We start from the raw sequence: 21,313 nt of genomic DNA, 5'->3' as shown, positions 1-21,313 counted from the left end.
ACTTCAATAAATGCTCCTTTTCATGCAGAAAATAACTCAGCGCAGCCTCTCCTATGAAAATATTTTTCTCCTGGCACAACCAGGTTTCATTCCTAACCTCAGATGGTCTCGTTACTTTGAGAACAATCAGCCACTTCTACTGATCAAACAAACATGAAAAGAAATCCATTCTCTTTCAAAAGCAGCTTTTGCAACACAGAAAACGAAATAAGGTCATTTTGAGCTGCTTCCTTGAATTTTATTGAGTGTCAATCTAAATAATTAATACAAAGTTACTTCATTCTATGAAGATTAAGAGACATTACAGTATAAAATTCCCTGAGGTACAATATGGAACTTGAAGGATCATGTGCTTCTCTATTCCACTTATGCCACAATCAAAAAGGAATACTATTTCTTCACCTTATAAAAACCAGAAGGTGATCATCTTCCTTTCTCTCCCTCCACCCCAATACTTTAAGGCATGGAAAAACACCCCCTTTTTAAAAATGTATTCAAAATGGGGTTTTTTACTTAAAATATAAAATCACTTTACTTAAGTTTTACAGACGGATTATATACATCACCTTCAATACCTTGTGGAGCCTGGTACCTTATCTACAACCCAATTTGCTCAGGCCAACTTTTTATTCATCACTGTACTTGAGCAATATAAAGTAAATGACAAAAGCCAGCCCTCAGGTTATGAGTACACTATTATCCAGTGGAGTGAATGAGCCAGAAACGAAAGCAGATTTATAGAGATGCTATATTACTGACTTAAGCAGCTGCAAGGGTTGAATTTCCTCCTCAGTCTAAAGGGAAAAATGTGCAATGCTCACACAAGGCTGATGAAACAAGAAAAAGTTTCTTCTCTCCCAGCACAAGTGCTCTGCAATAATTATTACAGGACTGCAGTCTTCATTATACAACTCCTGAAATTACTCAACGCAGCACATAGAAATACAGCACAGTTGAGATCACCTTACTCAAACATGATGCTTTAATTATTGCATAGCTCTTTTCTGAACTTTACAAACCTCGAGTTCATCGAAGATTTCAAGCGGTTTTCTTACAGAGGACGAGGAAAAAAGTATGGGTTGTGATCTCTGTAAATTCCCATGCTCCTGGAGCTGGCTCTCCTGCCTGAGGCATTACTAATGATTACACAGAACCGTGTGCCTGGAAACTTTCAGAAAATGCTTAATGATTTAGGAGGACTGGAAAAAATGCACTAGTTTCAGCACACTGGTGCAAAGTAGTGCGATCTTCAGTATCAGCTCACTTTTAAAACCTGGCTTTTGTATACGTCTTTATGAACTGCCCATGGTAGGGAGGTTGGAACTGGATTATTTCAAGGTCCTTTCCAACCCAAACCATTCTATAATTCTATAAACTGTGATAAAAACTGAACTAAATGACAGGGTAAATCAAAGGCAGACAGATTCTCTGATCCTGAAACTCAGCTATTACTGTTGACGCTATACTTAAATCACACTTTTATATTATCTTATGGGAGTAGTAACCACTGGTAGAGAAACAGATGAGCATGCAACGAAGAATATGCTTTTGCTTTAATCACATAAGACCTGTTCAAGTGAAAATGCAGCATCAGGGAGCATCCCTGCTACACTCCACATCATGCTGACTGTCTTACCTCCTTTCCCAATCAAATTTCTACAGTGAAACTGGCATTAATAACAGAAAGGTTCACAAAGTACTTTCAGCCATCCTTCCTTCCACAAAAGCAGATGGAATAAGCATAGAAGCCGGCGAGATCTATCTGGTAAATCTGTGCAAATTATTAATGAACTTCATTATTATTAGAGGGCTCAGGGCTTTGGTAGGTTTGGGTTTTTTTTTTCTTTTCAATAATACTTGGTTCCATGCTTACCTAATCAAGGGGAACATCTAATTTAAAATAAATTACAGTAAGCTGTTATCTCATAAAAGCACCTATCCAACATCTCTTACTGCTTAAGGGAAATGTAATCCTGTTCTAACTTAAATATGACTCAGGAATGCCAGTAAACTCACCTCTTCTCATGCCCACCTTGTGCTTGTAACCAACATTCTTCTTTTCTCATCTGTTTTGTGCCCATGATTTTACTCTGAGTGAAGTCTCTGGATAACTCCATGGATTATCCAGCTCCTTAAATAGGACCTGGACAAATCCCATAGTCCTTTGTGCAGGACTTTTGTAGGCTATCATTTTTTGTCACCAAACATTACAGTTGGAATGGGCAGGGAGGGCTAAGCTTCGTGAGGATCTGTAATAGCAAAGGAAGTTTCTCTCTGGATTTCATCAAGCAAGATTACCTGTAACCAAAAAGTAACCATACACCTACTACCAGGAAGACTCCAGCAAAATGTCAGAGTCTGAAAGGGAATAATCACCATAAATGTTCCCTGTAGGTATTGAGAGAAGAAAGTTTTGCCTAAGGAACCTATTCATTAATTAAAAAACTGAGCCAGAAAAAAACCCTCAAAACCAAAGGAAAACAAGTAGTGAATCGTTCCCTTGGGATACTCTTTCCTCACACAATCTGTATTATACCAACAGATATTATTCTCTACAGTAACTTTCTTTTCAAAAGGCAGTGATTTGGGACTGGAGCATTTTGGGGAGGGTTTGGTAACTATTATTGTACAAACAGCAAGGCAACACTCTGAGTACTCTGTCACCTTGCTACAAACGTGCGCCATCAACCAAAACACTTGCTACACACCAGAACTGTCTACTGATACTGGAGAAATAAGTTGGCCTTTCTGTACACATACTCAACATAGTAATAAAAACCCCATGGTTCTGAGCCTTTCCCTGATTTTTCCTGTATGGCAGTAATTTTGCAGGGAAAAATGCAGATTCCTGTAAACATTTTCTAATTCCTGAATAAAGGAAGGGTTGGAAATGTTCCGACTCTTTATACAGTCTATCCTTTCCTGTACTTAAGGTTCTTCTCCACCTTCATACAGGATAAATGCGCCTATGTTTTGGGTAGGCAGTGGAAGAAACACTCTACATCATCCGAGCTGTTTGTTCCACTCGGATCCACCCTCTCCATACACTTTTTCCTAAATGGAATTATTATTTGGCTCAAAGCATTATTAGTTGGCTGTTGCAATTTCAAACATTGCTAAAAGGTGCTACTGTATCATTACATTCTTACATTCAACACTTGTGGCTCAGAATTTGTCTGCAAACAGCTTTCACGTGCATAATGTGCATCACTGGTTAAAAGTATTCACTTTTGTCCTTGGAACACAGAAGGCCAGCGCTGGTCACGTATCCTCTGCGAGCAGAAGAAATGGTCCAGGAAGCTGTCATAGCCGACAAAATTGGTTGCAGATGTACAGCTGAAGAACTTGGCATCAGTCAGTTACGTCAAGCTGCGCACAAATGTAAAGGCTTCAGATCGGTACGACTTCTGGAGATTCAGCTTTGCTCTTGAAGAATCATCTTGCCCAATGTTTCTTTGTCCTTCCATCATTTTGCACTTTAATAAAGATCTTCGTTTCGCAGGCTTTTCACAGCTTGTTTACCTGTAAGCTTCTCTTGCTGATGACAACTTCTGTGCACTACCTCAGCTAATGATCCCCGAGACCCATCCTTCCCTATGCCTTGGTGCAGCCCACTGCCGGCACAGGCTGCCCGGGCAAACCTCATCCTCCAGGAACGTCAGCTTTCAAACCAGCTGGCCAGGTTTCGTACAGTCTTGATTTGATTCCCAGCTGCCCTCACGGCCTTGCAAGCCTTGCAGAGATGCTCATCCCAGAAGGAGGTGACGTGGACCTCGTACTTCTTCCTCCAGGCAAAATACTTCCTGTAGTTGGGTTTGTTTTTATCAAGGAACTTTAGGTAGGTGGCCAGCAGCCGGGGGCTGGGGAAGTCGTCGACGTGGATGAAGGAGTCGCGGGGGATGAAGCGCTCGTAGTTGGCCCTGCGGGGTCCGAGGACGACGGGCACGGCGCTGGCGGCAAAGGCGTTTCTCCAGAGCTTCTCAGTGATGTAGTCGGTGTGCTGGGAGTTCTCGAAGGCCAGGTAGAACTTGTAGGCTGAGACGGTTTCCACCACGCCGCCCTCGGCCAGCGCCAGCCCCCGTGCCCCGTACACATCGATGGCGAGGTACTCCTTCAGCTGCCGGTAGTAGCGCACGCGGGCGTGCTCCTCGTTCCAGTTGCTGATGACCCAGGCCACCAGCCGCGTCTTGCGGGGCAGGACGAAGGGCCGGGGCGCCGGCGGGGTGTAGAGGTACCCATAGGGCACGAATACATCCGAGTCCCGCCGGTAGGACATGGTCCAGTTGAAGAGGCCGGCCAGTCCTCGCAGGCCGGGCGAGTGCGACGGCGACTCGAAGTTCATCCATACCCAGAGCTGCCGCGGCGGCCGCGGCGGGGGCCCTCGGGGGAGCCCCTCTGCTCCGTGCAGCGCCAGGTCGCGGTGGTGGAAGAGCACCGCCTGCGCCTCGCCGTAGCTGCTGCGGTCGGCGCTGAAGCGGCAGCCCGTGATGTTGTAGCGCCGGCGGCAGTCGGCCATGCTCCGCGGCCGGCCGAAGGGCTCCCACCACAGCAGCACGGTCACCTCGCCGCCGGCCTGCGCTCCCCCTGCCGCCTGCGGGGGCCCCGGCTCCGGCAGCCGGGCGTACAGGGCGAGCGCGGCGGCGGCGCCCAGCACACCGGCCGCCAGCGCCCACCGCCGCCCCCGCCACCGCCGCGGGCAGCCGGGCTGGCCGGCGGGGCGGCGGCGCGGGGCCGGCTCCATGCAGGCCGCCCGCTGCCGCCGCTCTGCCCTTCGCTGCCGCCGCGGGGCAGGCTTGGGGCCGGGCAGCGCATGCTGCGGCTGGGGCTGCGCCCGGGGCTGCTGCCACCGCCGCCTCTCCGCGCCCACCCCTTGCCCCGGCGGCGGGGAGGTGCCGCAGCCGCTGCCACCGCCCCTCCCGGCCATGCCGAGCCGCATCCCCGCCGCCTCCCGCCCTCCGCCGCGGCCCGCCCCGGGTGCCGCCCTGCCCTGCCCCGCCCGCGGGGGGCAGCGGTCCCCGGCGCCCTGCGCGGCCGCGCCCCGCACCGTGAAGCAGCGCCGGGGATCGCGGAGGTGCCCGCGGGCCGCTACGGGCCATGGAGACCTGGCGGTTACTGAGGTCATGGTCACTGCCTTGCTCCTCGGCCCGCGCGTTGCTCAGCCCCGTTTCAGGGCTGCAGAGGGAATTTGTGTCTCTGCACTCGGGCAAGTGACCATTTCAGTTGCTATCCCTGCCCTGGTTATCTTCTCTTCTGATATTATTGATGTGGATTGGCTCCTTCCTTCTGCTGCTGGTGATGCAGAAGCATCCTGCACTGCTGCATTCCTGCACCCTGCATCTTCACTCCTGCAGAGCCCAGCCCAGCAGCAGAAGAAGGGGTCAGGGGATGGTGCACAGGGGGCTTCAGTGAGCTGTGGTGGGTTGACCCTGGCTGGACTCCAGGTGCCCACCAAAGTAAAGCTGGGCAAGATGTCCATCAGACAGATAACTGATTATTCCCCCACTGGTGGAGCAGCTCTTGGAATACTGTGTCCAGTTCAGCTTCCCAGTTCAAGAAGGATGAGAACATGGTCCAGTGGAAGGATACTGAGATTATGAGAGACCCTACAGCATACAAGCTGAGAGAAGAGGTTGAGGGAGATAGTTTAGCCATGTGAAGAGGAGGTGATGGGATGATTTAATGGGAGCCAGCAGCTACCAGAAGGTGAATTATGAAAGCAATGGAGCCACTACAAGAAACAACCACCACAAATTCCAGGTTGCAAGGTTCAGGGTTAGACATCAGGAAAAGCTTCTTCTCCAAGAAGGTGGCAGAGCACTGGAACAGGCTTCCAGAGGTGGTGTGCAGTCTCTATCCTTGAATATTTTCAACATCTTGGTGCTAGCCCAGCCAGCACCTTGGTGAGCACCTTGTTTAGTGCTCGTAATGATGCTCTTCTGAGTTGAAGAATGGATTAGTGACCCCCAGAGATCGCTTACAAGCAATGATGTGTGTTGGAGCAGAGGCAGTATGACACTGACTATAACCACAGCTGTTGGCATTTCTTATGTTTTATGAGTGCTTAATACACAGACAACAGAAGCCTGCAAGGTTTTTTATGTACAATTAATAAACTTAAGGAAGCACACAACCTAGTTACTAACCCAACACCAACATCACACACGACTGTTGGTTTACTTTTCAGGGGTAAACAGGCTTGAATCACTTTTTTCACTACTATAGACATAAGTCACAGGGCCTTGATCTATGTGGGTATGTAAAACCTGTGCTGCAATCCAAATGGTCAGCAAGAGTTTATGCCTGGCATAACTTTGCTGCCTGTATGAGAGGACCATGGATCTCTGCTGTTGGATATGAAAATGCGCAGTGTCAGAGCTGGAAGCTGTCCACACCTCTCTGGTCTCTGAACTGTGTGAATCGAGCTCTTAGTTCACTGAAGCAAATGACCTGGCAGAAAAAAGTTTCGAGCCTATCTGCTACACTCTTACACAGCAGCTCTGTGAAACAGAGCTGGAAAATGTGATTTTCTGGTAACCATATAGGTTTGTAGGTTATTTCTTCTTGCTGAACTCCAAGTTTATCAAACTCTCTCTGTACTCAAGTTCTACAAGCCAAGATGTCAATTCTGCTTTCTAATTTACCATCATCTGCAAAATAGTGCGATAGCCAATGGTAGTAAAAAAACCTCTTAGTGCAATGAACACAGCATTTGTCTTGACAAGTAACAGTGATTTCAGTCAAAAATGGGAAGCTGGGAAAATTATTTTGCCAGTGTAGAAAACTGCAAACAAATGTAGAAGCTAAGGGAGAGTCAAATCCTCTGAGGCCACGATCTGCACCAAGATTCAGTCCAGGGCCCATCCAACAACAGTGAGCATTATCTAAAATGAGCACAATCCCTAGTCTGCCTGAATTAAAGATTCAAAGTTGTCCAAACGCTCTCCTGTTAGTAATTTTGTTTATTTAGACATTTTTGCAGATAATACGAGAAATTTGGCACCCATGAAAGTCAGTGGAAGAACTCAAGTGACTTTTATGGAATTCTGAGTCACTCAGTAAATTTGATCGTATCAGCTGCAATGGCAATTCTGATTTTCCTTCAGGAACTTACATTTCAGCACTGATGGAGGAGTCTTTGTCTGGTCAAGTTTATATTTCCATTTCTTGAAGATTTAATGCTAAGCTATTCCAATTCCAGAGCTGAGCCAATTACATGGAGGGTTCCAGGCCTGATCCTGTATATGCTGAAGTCAACAGAAATGTCTGCATTAATTCAGGATCTGTGAAATGCCTCAGGACAACTCAACATGGAAGTCTTTATAAGTCAAGTGGTGACAAATTTGGGAAAAAGAATATATATGCTTTCCCTGTGAAGGATTAATAGCAGGAGTTGGCTAGTTCTGCTTTGTTTGCAGTCTCACAGTGAAACTTCAGTGTTTCATGTTCAGCTGCACTGCAGTGGCCTCTCTTTTAGGGTTATTGTCATAGGGGAACAAACGTGATGAATTATTTAGCACGAGATCAGAAAAAGGCTTTCTGTATTCATCAACACACCATCAGCTAATGCATTACACTGCACATTGAACAAAGCTACTACTGAAAGCCACAGTAAGTTGTGATGGTATATACAGCATGGAAACCCAGTAGTGTAACATTTCCTATATGTTTTATTATGGCAAATAAGAGACCATTTCAAGATGAGAGGACAGAAGCCCAAAATGTTCCTAGTAATACTGTCACCGTAAGTTCATTTTCATGTTACACCTGCTTCTGCAGAGACTAAATATGCGTTTACATTTACATGTTGTGTATAGCCCACTAGTTCAAAAGCTTTTATAGAATTTATATCTAGAACATGATGAAACCTCTTCTTATATTCTATAATTTTTATAAATTACAGATCCAATTGTTTTGCTATTGCTATCTGCCTTCAACATACTCAAAATGTGGGAGATGATAGCACAGCAATGTATTTGTTAGGTATACATCACAGTCCCTATAGAAAGTAATGATAGGTGTGCCTTCCTCTAAGTCCAGCAGCCTCCTAGAAATGTTGGTGCAGTAAACTTAGAAGCAAGAGGTGATGTGTTGCTGTAGAGTGAGGAATACAGGGAGTGACCTCACTGTCAGGACCGAGGTTATAAGCGAGGTGTCCTCAGACCTGTGTGTGGGTGATGAGTTTCTTTCTCCTTTTTAATTCTTGTTTCTCTCCTAGGGAAGAAATACCAGCCTGGCAGTAACTACATCACCTCCAGTTTGCCTGATTTTTGCTGTAAGGCAATACATTCATGGCGTGATCACCATCTGCTACTCTGCACTGGTGATGCTTTAACAAGCAGTTTTGTTCACTCCAACTCAAGAAAAACTCCACAAAGTACAACGTGGTGAAGGCTCGGTAGCATTACCAGATGCCTGCAGACCTTCCAGAGGGAACACACCTGGCTTTGTCCGCTCTGGAGGTAAGCCAGCCCAAGAGATAGCTCTGTGGACTAAGAACCACACAGAATCCTTGGTACGGTACACACAAACGGGGGAACTGTGGTTTAACTGCTCTGTGGAAACCTCAGTTAAGCTCCAGTGCTGCTTATAGCCAGAGATTTAAAATAAAATGCTGGCTGTTAGTACTGCATCTGTTGCAAAATATAAAATATTTGGCTTATTTGAAGGTTAAATGTTTGCTGTTTCTAACAGCAGTAAATGTTTTCTCCTAGAGCTTCCCAGCTGGCTTCCTCTTCTTCTCTGACTCACTCTGTTTTGTCACACTTGAGAAGTATTAAAGCCTAAAAACGTCCTTCATATTATTTGTCAAATCTCTTGCAAACACAGTTTAAGAGGTACTGCAAGATGTGGTTGTGTTTTCAGCCACAGCTATCAAGCCAGACATTCTGTCAACCAGGGAAACCTTGTGAAGTTTTTTATCCTAAGAAAACGTGATCAGCTTCAAAGAGTAGGAGGATGCTGTCTGGTAGCAAAAGGACACTAAGAATCACTTTGAAATCTCTCCTTCATAAATAATCCCCACGGTTTCAATGCAAGTTTTTACTTAGAAGGAACCTAAATCTTGTATGAAAAAGAGTGATAAAAGTTCTGTCCTTCATAAATTGCACACTGTATTTTAGCATAAGGTTTAACTGCCTATAGTCTGATTACCTGGTGTTTCACAATCGGGTTTGCGATCTTTCTGCTTGGAAGTTTAAAATTCTTATATATGACCAGACAGAAAAGCTTCAGTTGAAAGTGGAGGCCTACCACACTGGATGACAGCTTCTGGACACACAAGCCCACGTTACTGCACATGAAGCAAATGTGATGTTAAAATACTCTGCCTGGCTACAGTTCCACTTCAGACTGTAAGCAGGGTTGGATTAAATGTATGTAAAGCTGACATTTCCAGGTCAAGGCACACTCATGAATAAATGTGCTGTGCATGCTGTGGATGAAGTATCCTGTCCCAGAACACTCTTCCACCTTCCACTGCAGTTCACATCTCTGTTGTTCACCAGTGTAGACTAGAGCCAACACCAGAGGAGAAAACTTTTCCATCAAAACCACACGATCCTCAGACACAGAATTTGGCTCTGTGGAGGTTTGTTAGCAGTTACAATGAATTTAAATCTTCCTTGGTTCTTACAGAGCACCAGACTGCATCTTACACAGTAACAGGGGCAGTGCAGCCAGCACTGACACTTTCATTTTACCCATTGGGCACCCTCCAGGCCAGAGGGCAAGGGTTTATAGTAAAGCTTTTCTTCAAACATTTTTGAGGCTCAAGCATGAAGGTGACACTTCAGTACAGCAGAAAGGGCTAGCTCTTGTTTGAAGTAAATCTCAACCCCATATAGCCTAGTTATGGGGCTCTCAATACCAATTGCTTTAGTAACTTGACACCCTCCTATTGTGCTTCATTGCTTGATAGATGTAGCTTTTGAAAGATGTCAGTGTTTGAACACTGTTATTACTGCATGGAAGGAATGGGAACATTTGTCTTTCAAAACAGAAGAGTTCAATTTGGAAATGAAAGAATATAAACAAACCTAAGAGAAAAGGGTAGCTGAACAGTTAGACAGTAAAATTTGCTATGATAAAATGTGAGCACAGTTAAATTACCTGACCCTCCATGTGATTAAATATTATATTATAAATACCATAGTAATATTAATAACATTAATATACTATTAGGCAATTGTATTATATTTAAACAAATCGCTTTGGTTTATTCAAAAATGAGACACACAAAAGGTCACAAACATGAATGTATCAGACTAGCTCAGAATTGCCCAAGCCTCGTAACTGAAATAAAATACTCAGTAGAAAAGACCTAAAAGACATTTCTCCATTGTACAAAGCTGCACAAAAAGGAAGAGGGAGCAAAGGAGGAAATGACATTCACAAATCTGCTTTCGCTGCAGCAAAACTGAGCGAGTGCAGGAAGCCAGGAAAGACCCAGAAAGCCTTTTCATTAGGAAAATTTGAAAACAAGATCATGAAAAATAAACCACAAGCTAAGAATGAGAAAGCAAGGAGCACAAGTGAGATGCAACAACCATAATCAAAGCCTCTATCTGAAAACCCAGTCTTTTTCACACATTACTGTGTGATTCATGATCAAATTTGCATCTGTAAAGTGAGAATAATGCTTTCAACAGCAGCTATGTCTCCAGTGCCTCAGGTGCAATTATCTGTGTTTTTCCAAGTCAAATGGAAATGCTGAAAGAGTTGGCCTGGAGCCAGCTAAGGGTTAGGGGATGTTTTTTCTCTTCTCACTTCTACAAAAAATAAATCCAAATTTTTCTTGTCAAAGAGTTCCAGGCGATGAAAAACACCCCATTTCATTCACAGATAATTGGTAAAAAACAAAACAAAGGGAAACAAAGCTCAGCTTCACAAAGTTGTCACTGACACTCCTCCTTTATAACAATATTCAGTGTGGCTTAGATACCTCCTTAGGATCTGAGAGCCTCTGAAGCAAATCCCACCTCCAGCTTTTAGGATTGCACCTTAGGAAAGACGTGAATTATCAGTCTGAAGTAGAACTGGGAACAAGGAGCTCTTCAACTCTACTTTTAATTTTTCCATCAATCCTCAATATTTTTTTTCTTGTACAATACAATTCCCTCTTTCAAAAAAGACAGCAGCACTTGTTTATCCCATGAACATGTTGGAGGGATGTCTGGGAAGAATTCTGACAATGGAAACCATAGGGTAATGCTAAGCATGAAAAACTAATCATCATGACCAAACTGATCATTAAACATGAGGACAGAAAATATCCTGCCTACCAACCTGGTCCACCACCTCCCTGTCACTTCTGTTGATAGTTCTCCTCCCCAGGTTGGCCTGGCAAAGATCACTATTAGGTATTTCTCATACTGTCATAGCATTTAGGAAACAATCATGGATCCTTCTAGATATGGGACAAACAGAACTTTTTCCCCACTTGTTGAGGTGAATCTCACCTCTTTCAATCTGTTCTTAGTCCTCAAAGAGGGGACATCACACAGTCATAAAAGCCAACCCCCCATTTTCAGCACCAGCTGTGCAAACAATAGTTGACCTACAGGATCCATCCTTTCCTCCAGCCACACCCCCTCACCAGTAGGATTGAGAAGAAACCCCTGGGCACCTGTGTCCTTGACTTGCCCTACAGCAATGTAGTCATGCTTGATACACTCCATGTGTCCCCTAGCATTATCCTTGGTGACCACATGGAAGAGCAACAGGGAGTAAAAGTCTGAGACTCATTCAAGACTCAGCATGCTTTCTACATGGTCCCAGATCTCCGCCCCCCAAAAAAACCTCCCCAGGCAGCCCATTGGGGTAGGAAATTGGAGCTTCCCTCTCCCACAGCAGGGAGTCTTCAACTACCATCTCTCTTCACCTCATTCTGCACTTCCACCTGAGCCAGCTCAGACTTTTTGCTGGAGAGCTTCCAACTTCTCATCTGCTCCAGAGCACTGAAGCTATTCTGTAGCTGATGTCATGCCTCTTTCTGGTACCTCCCCTAGTCATTCACAGCCTTCCAAAGCTACCTTTTGTTCTGGTTTTATGCATTACCCAGGAGAACCCACTTCTGTTTCCTAGGTGCTATGATAAACTGAACCAAACTAATGATCATTTGGTATTAATCCACTGTAGTACTGATTAAGAGTGAGAGTTAAATGATGGGTTATTTCAGGTCCCATGCTGCCTCTGTGGTTCTTCAACAGTATGGTAACACACACATAGACACATATAGAGAGGTTTATTTATGTTAAACTTGTATTAAATCAAGCTAGATATTGAATCACAAACTCTTGGCTTCCAAACTGCTCAGTTTAATGAACAGACTCAGCATAAGGCATTTTAAGGCATCTCTTCGATGACGTTATAATTTTCTGCTGGAACTTACAATCACTTTGCAAGAGAGAAGCCAGTGAAAACTTTCAGTTTTACAGCAGTAAGAACATTTTGTTGTGACATCTTCATCACTGGCTGAAATATGAATGACATTCGGCCACTACAACATCAGATTAAAACAGTGTGAAGATATGAATAAAACAATAACAAAGAGAAAATACCTCCCTTTCCAAGCAGAACTTTCGTCAACATCTTAAAAATAGAGATCTACACTTCTAAAGGCAGCTAGTCATTTTGATGTTTGATTTGACACACAGGCTCAGGTCTTCACAGCACTAAAGTTCAGTAATCTGTAAAAAACCAAGATCTACTCTAAGGATGGGTGAGATACCACACAGTGAGCCCTTAAACCACTACTCACTTTTAGGGAAAGCCAGTAAAAGGGAGAAGCAAAAATCAACACATTAACTTCAGTAAATTCAGCAACATAGGTATATATATTTTATTCTTTTTTTTTTTCCTCTTTTGCTCTTCTACTTATTTCTCCTACAACTTTTTCCTTCATTTCTTACAGTTTCTATCTCTGTGTTGCTTAACTGTGTTCTCCTCTCTCCAGTTCCCTTCAGGAATTCCTAAGCTGCTATTATATGTCTCCTTTTTTATTCCCTGTGTCTGTCTGTGCTTCTTCCTCTTCATATTTTTGATGCCTTTCCTTCTGGCACTAACCACTGTAGGCTCATCTCTCCAGAAACCACTTTTTTTTTTTTGCCCACGTATATAGCCTATACCTACTCCATCTCCCAGTTAGTATCTTACCATCTTATTCCTTACAGAGAAGAGAGTGTGTGAATGGAAATGGTCTGATGAGTATAGCAGCTGAAGCCAGATTGCTCCCTCATTTTCTCCTGTCTTGTATCTTTTCTGCCACCCCTTCTCTCCCTGCCTATTCTGCTGCAAAACAGGCAGTACAGCAGTGAGAAGAGCACCACTTGTCTCTAGCAGAAGTCACTGGGAATGAAGGGACATTTAAATTCACAAACGAAAACCAACAGATCCCATACATTTCAGTGCCTAAATCAATTTGAATAAACTGCTTTGGTTTAAAACTGTTCTTTCTGCATGGAATTTAACAAAGTGGTGGAGACCAGGATCTCTGAAAACTCCACATGCTTCCACCAGTAGCCTCGACTAACGTAAGTTTTAAAATCATGCCAACATCTCACAACTCTGAGGCATTCTGCAGTTCTGTTTTCTGTGGTGTGGCTAAAATTTTCTTTAAGTACATACAAGAAGTGATTGCAGTTCATAGCTGGCACTGATTAAGCCTTCTCTATAACCAAACTATTCCTGCAAGTAGTAACTCTACAGTAAAGGCAGCATGGCAGAAAGCTGTGCTGGTAAAACACTTTTTGTACTAGCAGTAACTTAATTCATGCTGCTGTTGTAACTAAGATGCGCTATCCCCAGAGCTCACAAGCCCAAGATAGGGAGAAAGAGGTGCTAGTCATGCAGCTAGCTGTATGTTTAAACAACTATCCCCTGAGAACATAGGAAGAAGCTTAATTTAATGGCAAAATATGCTGGTTCATATATTCTGCAAGCTCATGGCAGTAATGATACTCCTCTTACAAAGCTAATGAGCTCTTTGTTTCCTTAGCACTGGAAGCTTTCACCTTCCACTACAAAGTCAGTACATTCCACTAAAAGAGAGAAGGCAGGCATACTGAGACTGCTAAAATCTGCCAGCTCGTAAGGAACAGGTCTGCTCCACAAAAGCCACATTCCACAGACTGTAAAAAAAGAAGTAGATGCTCCAGAGCACCAGATTACCATTGCAGCCAAATGCTAGAATGCCTGAAATGGTGCCTAGAACAATCTCTTTTCAGTTGGTGTGTTGGAGAAGGGCTTTTCCAAACATTTGAATTTATTAAAGTTGGACGTTAGGAAAGGCATGTTAGGTTCATTATGTACATGAAACCGACACCACCAACCAGTAGGAAACAAGTGATTATTCTAGACATTTACAAAAGGTTTCAGAACATGAACGTGGCTCAACACCCAGCACTCCTAAACTGTTTCTTAAGCAAAGATTTAAAGACTTTTAGCTACTTACTAAACAAAGAGGTGGGTTAGCTCTGCAGAAAGGTGCCCAGAGATGATTACTATAAGACCATATAACTGCAGTCCTGTGAGATGTCCATGAATTATAAAATAATACTACCCTGCAATTTTAAATTAAGGTGTTATAGTGAAAGTTTCTTATTGTTGACTCTTACTTTTCATTCCTGTATGTCTTGAGTAGAATTGAGGCTGTAAAAGTAAACTGTTTCTGTTCTGTGGCACTGCATTCAGGCTTCCAATGGAGAAATTCTTTTTCACATTCCAAATTCCTTCCAGAGCCTCTGTTAATAATTTGTCACAATAATAATGATATAACTGATTACTTCAACTTGTTCTAGAATTAATGTAACCTTTGGTCTATACATCAATGAGAAGCAGTTAAGCAGAACACTATAATCTTCCTCCACAGTTAAAAAAAAGAGATTGACACCTGCAGAGAGCAATTCAGATTGCTGAAGGTATATGATGCTCTCTATTGTCTGTAGAACATCTTAAGACTACTAAACTCCCAACTGAAGCAGGATGCAGCTGATCTATAAGAAAGAGCAGTAATACCATCGATGCATCCAGTAGGATTTACTGGTCAAACTGGAATACCAAATGCCCTCATCAAAAGACAGGAGAACAATAACAAAAAACCCACCCATCCTCCAAAGAAAACTAACAAAAAACCCTCAAAACAAACCCAACACCACGAAAATGAAACAGAAAAGCTAATTTATTTTGTGGAAAGGTTACAATTCACTCACCATCTAATTTGTGTAAAACAACAAACTTACTAATGAGCTAAGCTGTGTAAATAAGTAACCATCCAGCCTGACATCTGCTGTTTATCCAAGCCCAGGCCACTTCGGTAGCATCTCTAATTCTTCAGATGTATATAGATTAAAAGGAATTTGCTGAGTAATCTGTACACCAGCATCTATTTGATCTTATTATACATAGCATTGCTATGCTGTGCATATAACATTATGCTATAAATACCATTTATATACCGAGCTTGTTATACATTCAGATCATACATTCCTGCTATGAGTATTTTTCTATGGTGTTTCTATATTATCTTTAGTACTTTAAGCCTTTGTAACATCCATGAGAACATATATGGTAGCATCCAGCTACACCATTTGCTGATAAGGAGGATTACCTGCCATTGGATGTTTAACATAGCATGCTTCTTTCTGAATATAACGCTCTTCTTCAAGTAGTTCTTTAACTCTCCTAGATGGCTCAACATAGACAGATTTCTTCCCTGTTAGCAAAACATATTACAAAAAAAAGTTATTTTAAATCCCCTGAATGCTGACATGATTTGTTGAATACATTTTTTCCTGCTTCTGTCTTAATACACTTTTAAGACAAGTTGTTTATAAAAGGCACGGCCCTGCTCCCTGACATGAAGCAGTACAAGGTGATGGTGGGTAGAAATAGCAGCGGGTGAGGTGCACCTCCCGGGCAGAGCCAAGGCCACCCCAGGGAGACACGGCCACTGTGCCTGCTCATGGCGAACAGCCCAAAGCACGGCCAAGCACAGAGGTTTTCATGGAGATGTCCTACTCAAAGAGATCTCCATGGAGCTATAGAGGGACTAGGGCTCCTCATGTCGGCAGGGCACTGCCGTGGCCGCGTGTACGGTGCCAGGGGCGGCGAGGGACCACTGCGCAAGGTGGCTACGGGGGATCAGTGGGGAGCTGAAGAGGTAAAGGCTCGGCTCCCCCGCAGGGACAAGCCGGGGATGCGGGGGGAAGGCCGCAACGGACGGACGGACGGTCGGTAGGGGAGGCGAGCCCTGCCGCCAGGCCGGGGCCCCCCCGCGCTCACACTCCTGCCCGCCTCTCGCCGCCTGGCCGCGGACATCGCTGCCGGCCTCCTCGGCCGCCGCCGGCCGCTCCCTGGTCGCCGCCTTCATGGCCACCGCCGCGCCGGGGCAGGGAGAAGTCGGGAGGCCCGGTTACCACAGCAGCGCGGGCACCCCGGCTCCGGCCTCTCTGCCGGCCGGAGCGAGCGCAGCTGGAGCAGAGGGTGGAGCCGCTCCCGGCGGGGCGGTGCCGTCACCCTCATGCTGGGGCTGGGCCTGGGTGAGTTTGGCTGTGGGTCGGAGCGCGTTTCTTGTTACAGCCTGGTGCTGAGAGGCAGGTCTGCTGTTCTCCCGTCATAGCGGGGCTGTCTTATCCCGTCCACAGGCGGTTAACAACGGGGGTAGCCAGTCACCATCCCCAGGGGCACAGTGAGTGACAGCTCTAGGCACCATCCGAAGCGCCTCGGCTGAGTCCGTCAGAACGTGCTCAGGAGTGGGCACAGGCATCGCAAACACTGTGTACCCCTGTGGGGAGTCACCACGGGCCTGCATTCTAAAGCGGTGTTTGTCCTCAGCTGAGGCAATGGTGGATTGTTGGAAATAAAGACCGTAGAGACCAGTTTAACTGGGAGGAGGAAGTAGATCTATCAAAAGTAGTAACTTGGTTTTAATAACACTTTTCACAAAATGAAAGCATTATTAAATGCCTTGTGATACTGTTCGTAAGACTGAAGTAGATTTGACTCCTTGTTTTGCAGCTGTTCTAAGAAAAGCAGCCGGCACTTAGTCAGCTGGCACTGCTGCCACAGAGAAGCCGTCCTGATCGCTGCGCTGGAATGTTGGCTCCGCAGTAGCTTCCTTGAAACCAAGACTGTGCATACAGCAGTGAGAGTTTATGAGGTATAAACCAAGTCCTAAGACACAAACCAACCAACCCACCCCTGGCACCTCGAGTGGGGTTAAGTGACAGCAGCCAAATCAGTCAGGACTTCTGGAAGCCCAACTCAGATGTGAACGCCTTGGAAGAGATATACAAGCGATCAGAAAGTTAAAGTGTCAAAGAAAATAGTCTGGAAATTAAGGAATTCTGGGGGGAAATATCTGTAAGGTTTTTTAATATTTATTTGAGCTGGGATGAGGGATTCTCTTTGGGGATTCAAAAGTGGAGGAGAGGGGTGGCCATGAGGAGTGAGGGGAGATCGTGAGGGGAGAGCAGGGGCGGTCACGAAAGACCATGAGGGGACAGGTGGGGCAGTCATGAGGGGGGATCCTGAGGGGATAGAAGGGGTGACCATGAGGTGTGAGGGAAGAACATGAGGGGAAAGGTGGGGCAGTCATGAGGGGGATCCTGAGGGGACAGAAGGGGTGACCATGAGGTGTGAGGGAAGATCATGAGGGGAAAGGTGGGACAGCCACGAGGCGTGCAGGGAGATCATAAGGGGACAGGAGAGGTGGACATGAGGGATGAGGGGAGACCATGAGGGGAGAGCAGGGGGCGGCCATGAGGGAAAATCATGAGGGGCAGTTGTGAATGGAGATCACGACGGGATAGGAGGAGCAGCCATGGGGGGAAATCGTAAAGGGAGAGGTGGGGTATTCGTGAAAGGCCATGAGGGGGAATCTTGAGGGGACAGGAGGGGCAACCATGGGGCGGGGGGGAGACTGTGATGGAGAGCAGGGGCAGCCATGAGGGAGGATCAGAAGAGGAGAGGTGGGGTGGGTGTGAGAGAACATGAGGTGAAAGCAGGAGTAGCCATGGGCTGTGAGGGATGGCCATGAGGGTTGGAGGGGACAGCTGAGGAGGCAGATGAGGGGTGGTTGTGACTGGCGATCATGAGTGGCAGGCATGGAGATCACTTGGCCTTTAGTGACATGGTTTAGTGGTGGGCTTGGCAATCCTGGGGTGAAGGTTGGGCCCCATGGTCTTGAAGGTATTTTCCAACTTAGCTGATTCTATGAAGTATGTCCTGCACTAAACTAGCTGTAACCAGTCAGACACAACAGTATGTTGGCTGTTTACCTGTACAAAGCTGAAGTCAATTTGTTCTAGTTTATGGTATAATTACGACATTGAAACTTCTCAATCTAATTCACAAACAAAAAATAAACAGGATCTTCATAGAAAGTCACTTCCTTGGAAAGTACCAAGAAAAAAAACCCACCAAACAACAAAATTCCATTGTCATTCTATGATTAATGATTTTATGAACAGGCAATTGCATTGATAATTGTGCTTTCAGTTAAAAATATGACTACAAACTCCTTAGGATTAAATATTTTATTTTATACGAAGCCTTACACCAGAATCACCGAACATTTTGTGTATCACCCAAATAAGTTACATTCATTCTGAGCTTTCATGCAGGTCTAAAAAAGTTAAATTTCTCAAAAAAAAAAATAATTTTCAAGTTGAGCTGTCCCAAACTCTGCATTACCAAGCCAGAATTCTTTCACATCAAGTAAACATTCCAGTTTCCTCTCCTGCTTTAATAGTACAGATCAATTGCAAAGGCCCCTCCCAGTATGCACTAATTAAATGGAAACTCACTGGAATTACCAAGACTTTCTGAATTCCTTGAGTGACAGCAGAAATGCTTCCAAGTATGAGCGAGACCACTGAGCAGAGCTGCAAGAAGTGACATTTTGCCTGAGAATACTACTAAAGTACGCTAAATGAAAACCTCATTGCAAAGGGACAGACCACCAGGGATGAGCATGCAGGACACAAACAGAAGGCAGCAAACATCCCATTTTCACAAGCGTCACCACGACTTTTAAGGGCACACAGCATTTATGCAGTCTTCTACTATTTCAAAAAGATAGTGATATATATCAGTCCTCCTGGCAATGTCAAGAGCTGTTTCATCCAAGTTGTTCTTCAGGTCTGGCTTCACATAGCGATTCATCAGCAGGAGTTGAAGGGTTTCCCTGCTGTTCTTGTTTCCTGCAGCAATATGCAATGGTGTCAGCAAGCCATTTGTCTGGGCGTTGATGTCCGCACCCTGCTGAAGTAAGAATGCGGCCACACTGGTGTTGTTCCACTTACAGGCGCTGTGCAGGGGTGTCCAGCCGTCCACTGTCTGTGCATGAACGTCTGCCCCCTGGGCCACCAGCTCATGTGCCATGTCCAGGTGCCCGCTGTAGGCAGCGCGATGGAGAGGAGTGTACTGGTCTTCATCACGAGTGTTGACTGGAGCCAGCTTTTCTGTAAGGAGCCTCTTCACTGTGCTCAGCTGTTGGAAGAAAGCAGGCAAATTAGTATGAAACTCTGCCAGCAAGATGCACAGCTTTTACTGTGCCAAAGTTTTACAGAAAAGCAATTTCTATCAGTCTCAAAAAGTCTTAAAAGTGCAACAAGAAGGCTCTGGGGAGACCTGAGAGCAGTCTTCCAGTACCTAAAGGGGCCTATAAGAAAACCGCAGAGGGACTTTTTACAAGCAAGTAGTGACAGTACAAGGGAGAACAGCTTTTAGCTGAAATAAGGTAGATTTAGATTAGCTATTAGGAAGAAATTCTTCAGTGAGGGTGGTAAGACACTGGCACAGGTTGCCCAGAGAAGCTGTGGTTGCCCCATCCCTGACAGTGTTCAAGGCCAGGCTGGATGGGGCTTGGAGCAACCTGCTCTAGTGATGTCCCTGCCCATGGCAGGGGTTTGGAACTGGATGAGCTTTAAGGTCCCTTCCAACCCAAAACGTTCTATGGCTCTATGCTAAGAAATATTAAAATGAAACCAGTTATTGTTGCTGGGTTTTTGTTGGTTTTGTTTTGAGGTGGGTTTTTTTTTGTTTGTTCTTAAAAGAAATACAACATGAGCATTATTTGTGATGCCTTAAGAGTACCTTTAACTTATATCTTCTCCCCATTTACTCTGAGGATGTAAGTACCTCCACAGAACTGTAAACGGAGCTTGTGTGCATGTAAGAAAGGCAATGAATAAAAATAAATGTACATAAATGCATAATAACCTAACAGGAATCTTAGGCATTTCTCCCTCACTCCCAAGAGTAAAAAGCTTTATTTTCCATAAAAATATAGGAAAACAGCCACTCATTATGTCCACGCAGATTTTAGAAACTAAAAGTTTGGAGACATCCTCTCCACCCCAGCAGAAGGCTGACTTGCCATGAAGAGCCTGGCAAGCTTTCAGTATATAGAAGCTTAAGAAAAGTGCTACTGCTTTCACTTTGAACAGCAGTCAAAGCTTTTGTTCCCAAAGCTTTTGATCCAGACGTATTTTATCGTGTGTGGGCTACAAAGGGAGATGTTTTACATAGAGTGGCTTGCAAAACTGGATCTAAATAGTTCAAAGGGATAAAGACAAGTGTAGATGTATTTTTGTTTCTGGATGAAACTACAAATATACGCAAAATAACATTCTTGTCAGGGGTTCATACGAGCCGAATAAATGCCTTACCCGATTGTTTTCAGCTGCCCAGAGCAGCAACTTCTCTGGATGTTTTTCCATCTTTTTTTCCTGCATTTCATACCATTCCTCACTTCTTTCTTGCTCATCGTCGTCATCATCCGACTGTCCTGACCAACAGCTCTGAGTTCCTACAGGAATCAAATGCCTGTGTGTCTCCAGCAGCTCCAGCTGGTTAAAATTCTCCATAAAGGCTTCGAACTCATCACTATCATCATCATCATCGTCTTCAATTTGTCTCTCTTTACTCATTTTCACTTAGTGTCTGTAATCAGCCGACATCCAGCGGTATTTGTAACAACTCTTCCTGTTATCCGAGCTCTGGCTGTCGATTCGAACACCTGACAGACGATGCAGAGATGAGCAACGCCACGACCAGCAACGCTCGGGAGCAGGATCAGCTCCTCTGCGCACCCGCATCCATGATAGAAAACGCCACCACCTCACCGACAAACGGCCCCGCATTCAGACACAATCCGATCACTCCAAACTCATACATAAAAGTGGGGAGAACAGGGCAGGCTTCACAGCGACCTTCCGCTCCTCCCGCCCAGCGGCCCCCACTGCCCTCCCGGCCCCGCCGCGGGGGCCAGGCCACCCCAGGAGGGCCTCAACGCCCAACCCTGCGTCCACCA

The 21,313-nt window shown here is 45.0% G+C and overlaps 3 protein-coding genes across 3 annotated transcripts; all 3 read right to left on the bottom strand.

The window, feature by feature from the left end:
- Positions 1 to 213: 213 nt before the first annotated feature.
- Positions 214 to 4,756, bottom strand: FUT4 (fucosyltransferase 4). Its single transcript, XM_061343304.1, has one exon. It carries the CDS (start codon positions 4,739 to 4,741, stop codon positions 3,659 to 3,661), a length of 1,083 nt encoding a protein of 360 aa, XP_061199288.1. The 5' UTR covers positions 4,742 to 4,756; the 3' UTR covers positions 214 to 3,658.
- A 7,537-nt stretch (positions 4,757 to 12,293) lies between these two features.
- On the bottom strand, positions 12,294 to 16,462 carry CUNH11orf97 (chromosome unknown C11orf97 homolog). Its single transcript, XM_061343463.1, has 4 exons — positions 16,279 to 16,462; positions 15,605 to 15,709; positions 14,613 to 14,738; positions 12,294 to 12,686 (listed from the first exon to the last, which is right to left on the bottom strand). Exons 1-4 carry the CDS (start codon positions 16,364 to 16,366, stop codon positions 12,679 to 12,681), a joined length of 327 nt encoding a protein of 108 aa, XP_061199447.1. The 5' UTR covers positions 16,367 to 16,462; the 3' UTR covers positions 12,294 to 12,678.
- Positions 16,463 to 18,518: 2,056 nt separating this feature from the next.
- ANKRD49 (ankyrin repeat domain 49) lies at positions 18,519 to 21,276 on the bottom strand. Its single transcript, XM_061343307.1, has 2 exons — positions 20,670 to 21,276; positions 18,519 to 19,488 (listed from the first exon to the last, which is right to left on the bottom strand). The coding sequence occupies exons 1-2, from the start codon at positions 20,928 to 20,930 to the stop codon at positions 19,030 to 19,032; spliced, it is 720 nt and encodes a 239-aa protein (XP_061199291.1). The 5' UTR covers positions 20,931 to 21,276; the 3' UTR covers positions 18,519 to 19,029.
- Between the last annotated feature and the right edge of the window lie 37 nt (positions 21,277 to 21,313).

This window comes from Neopsephotus bourkii, unplaced genomic scaffold (assembly GCF_033783945.1).
Source record: "Neopsephotus bourkii isolate Nb327-2 ecotype Australia unplaced genomic scaffold, CSIRO-AGI_Nbou_v1 NB_1825, whole genome shotgun sequence".
In the NCBI taxonomy this organism is placed as follows: Eukaryota; Metazoa; Chordata; class Aves; order Psittaciformes; family Psittacidae; genus Neopsephotus; species Neopsephotus bourkii.
The sequence above is the reverse complement of the archived record's forward strand: the minus strand, read 5'-3'. Positions and strand labels throughout refer to the sequence as shown.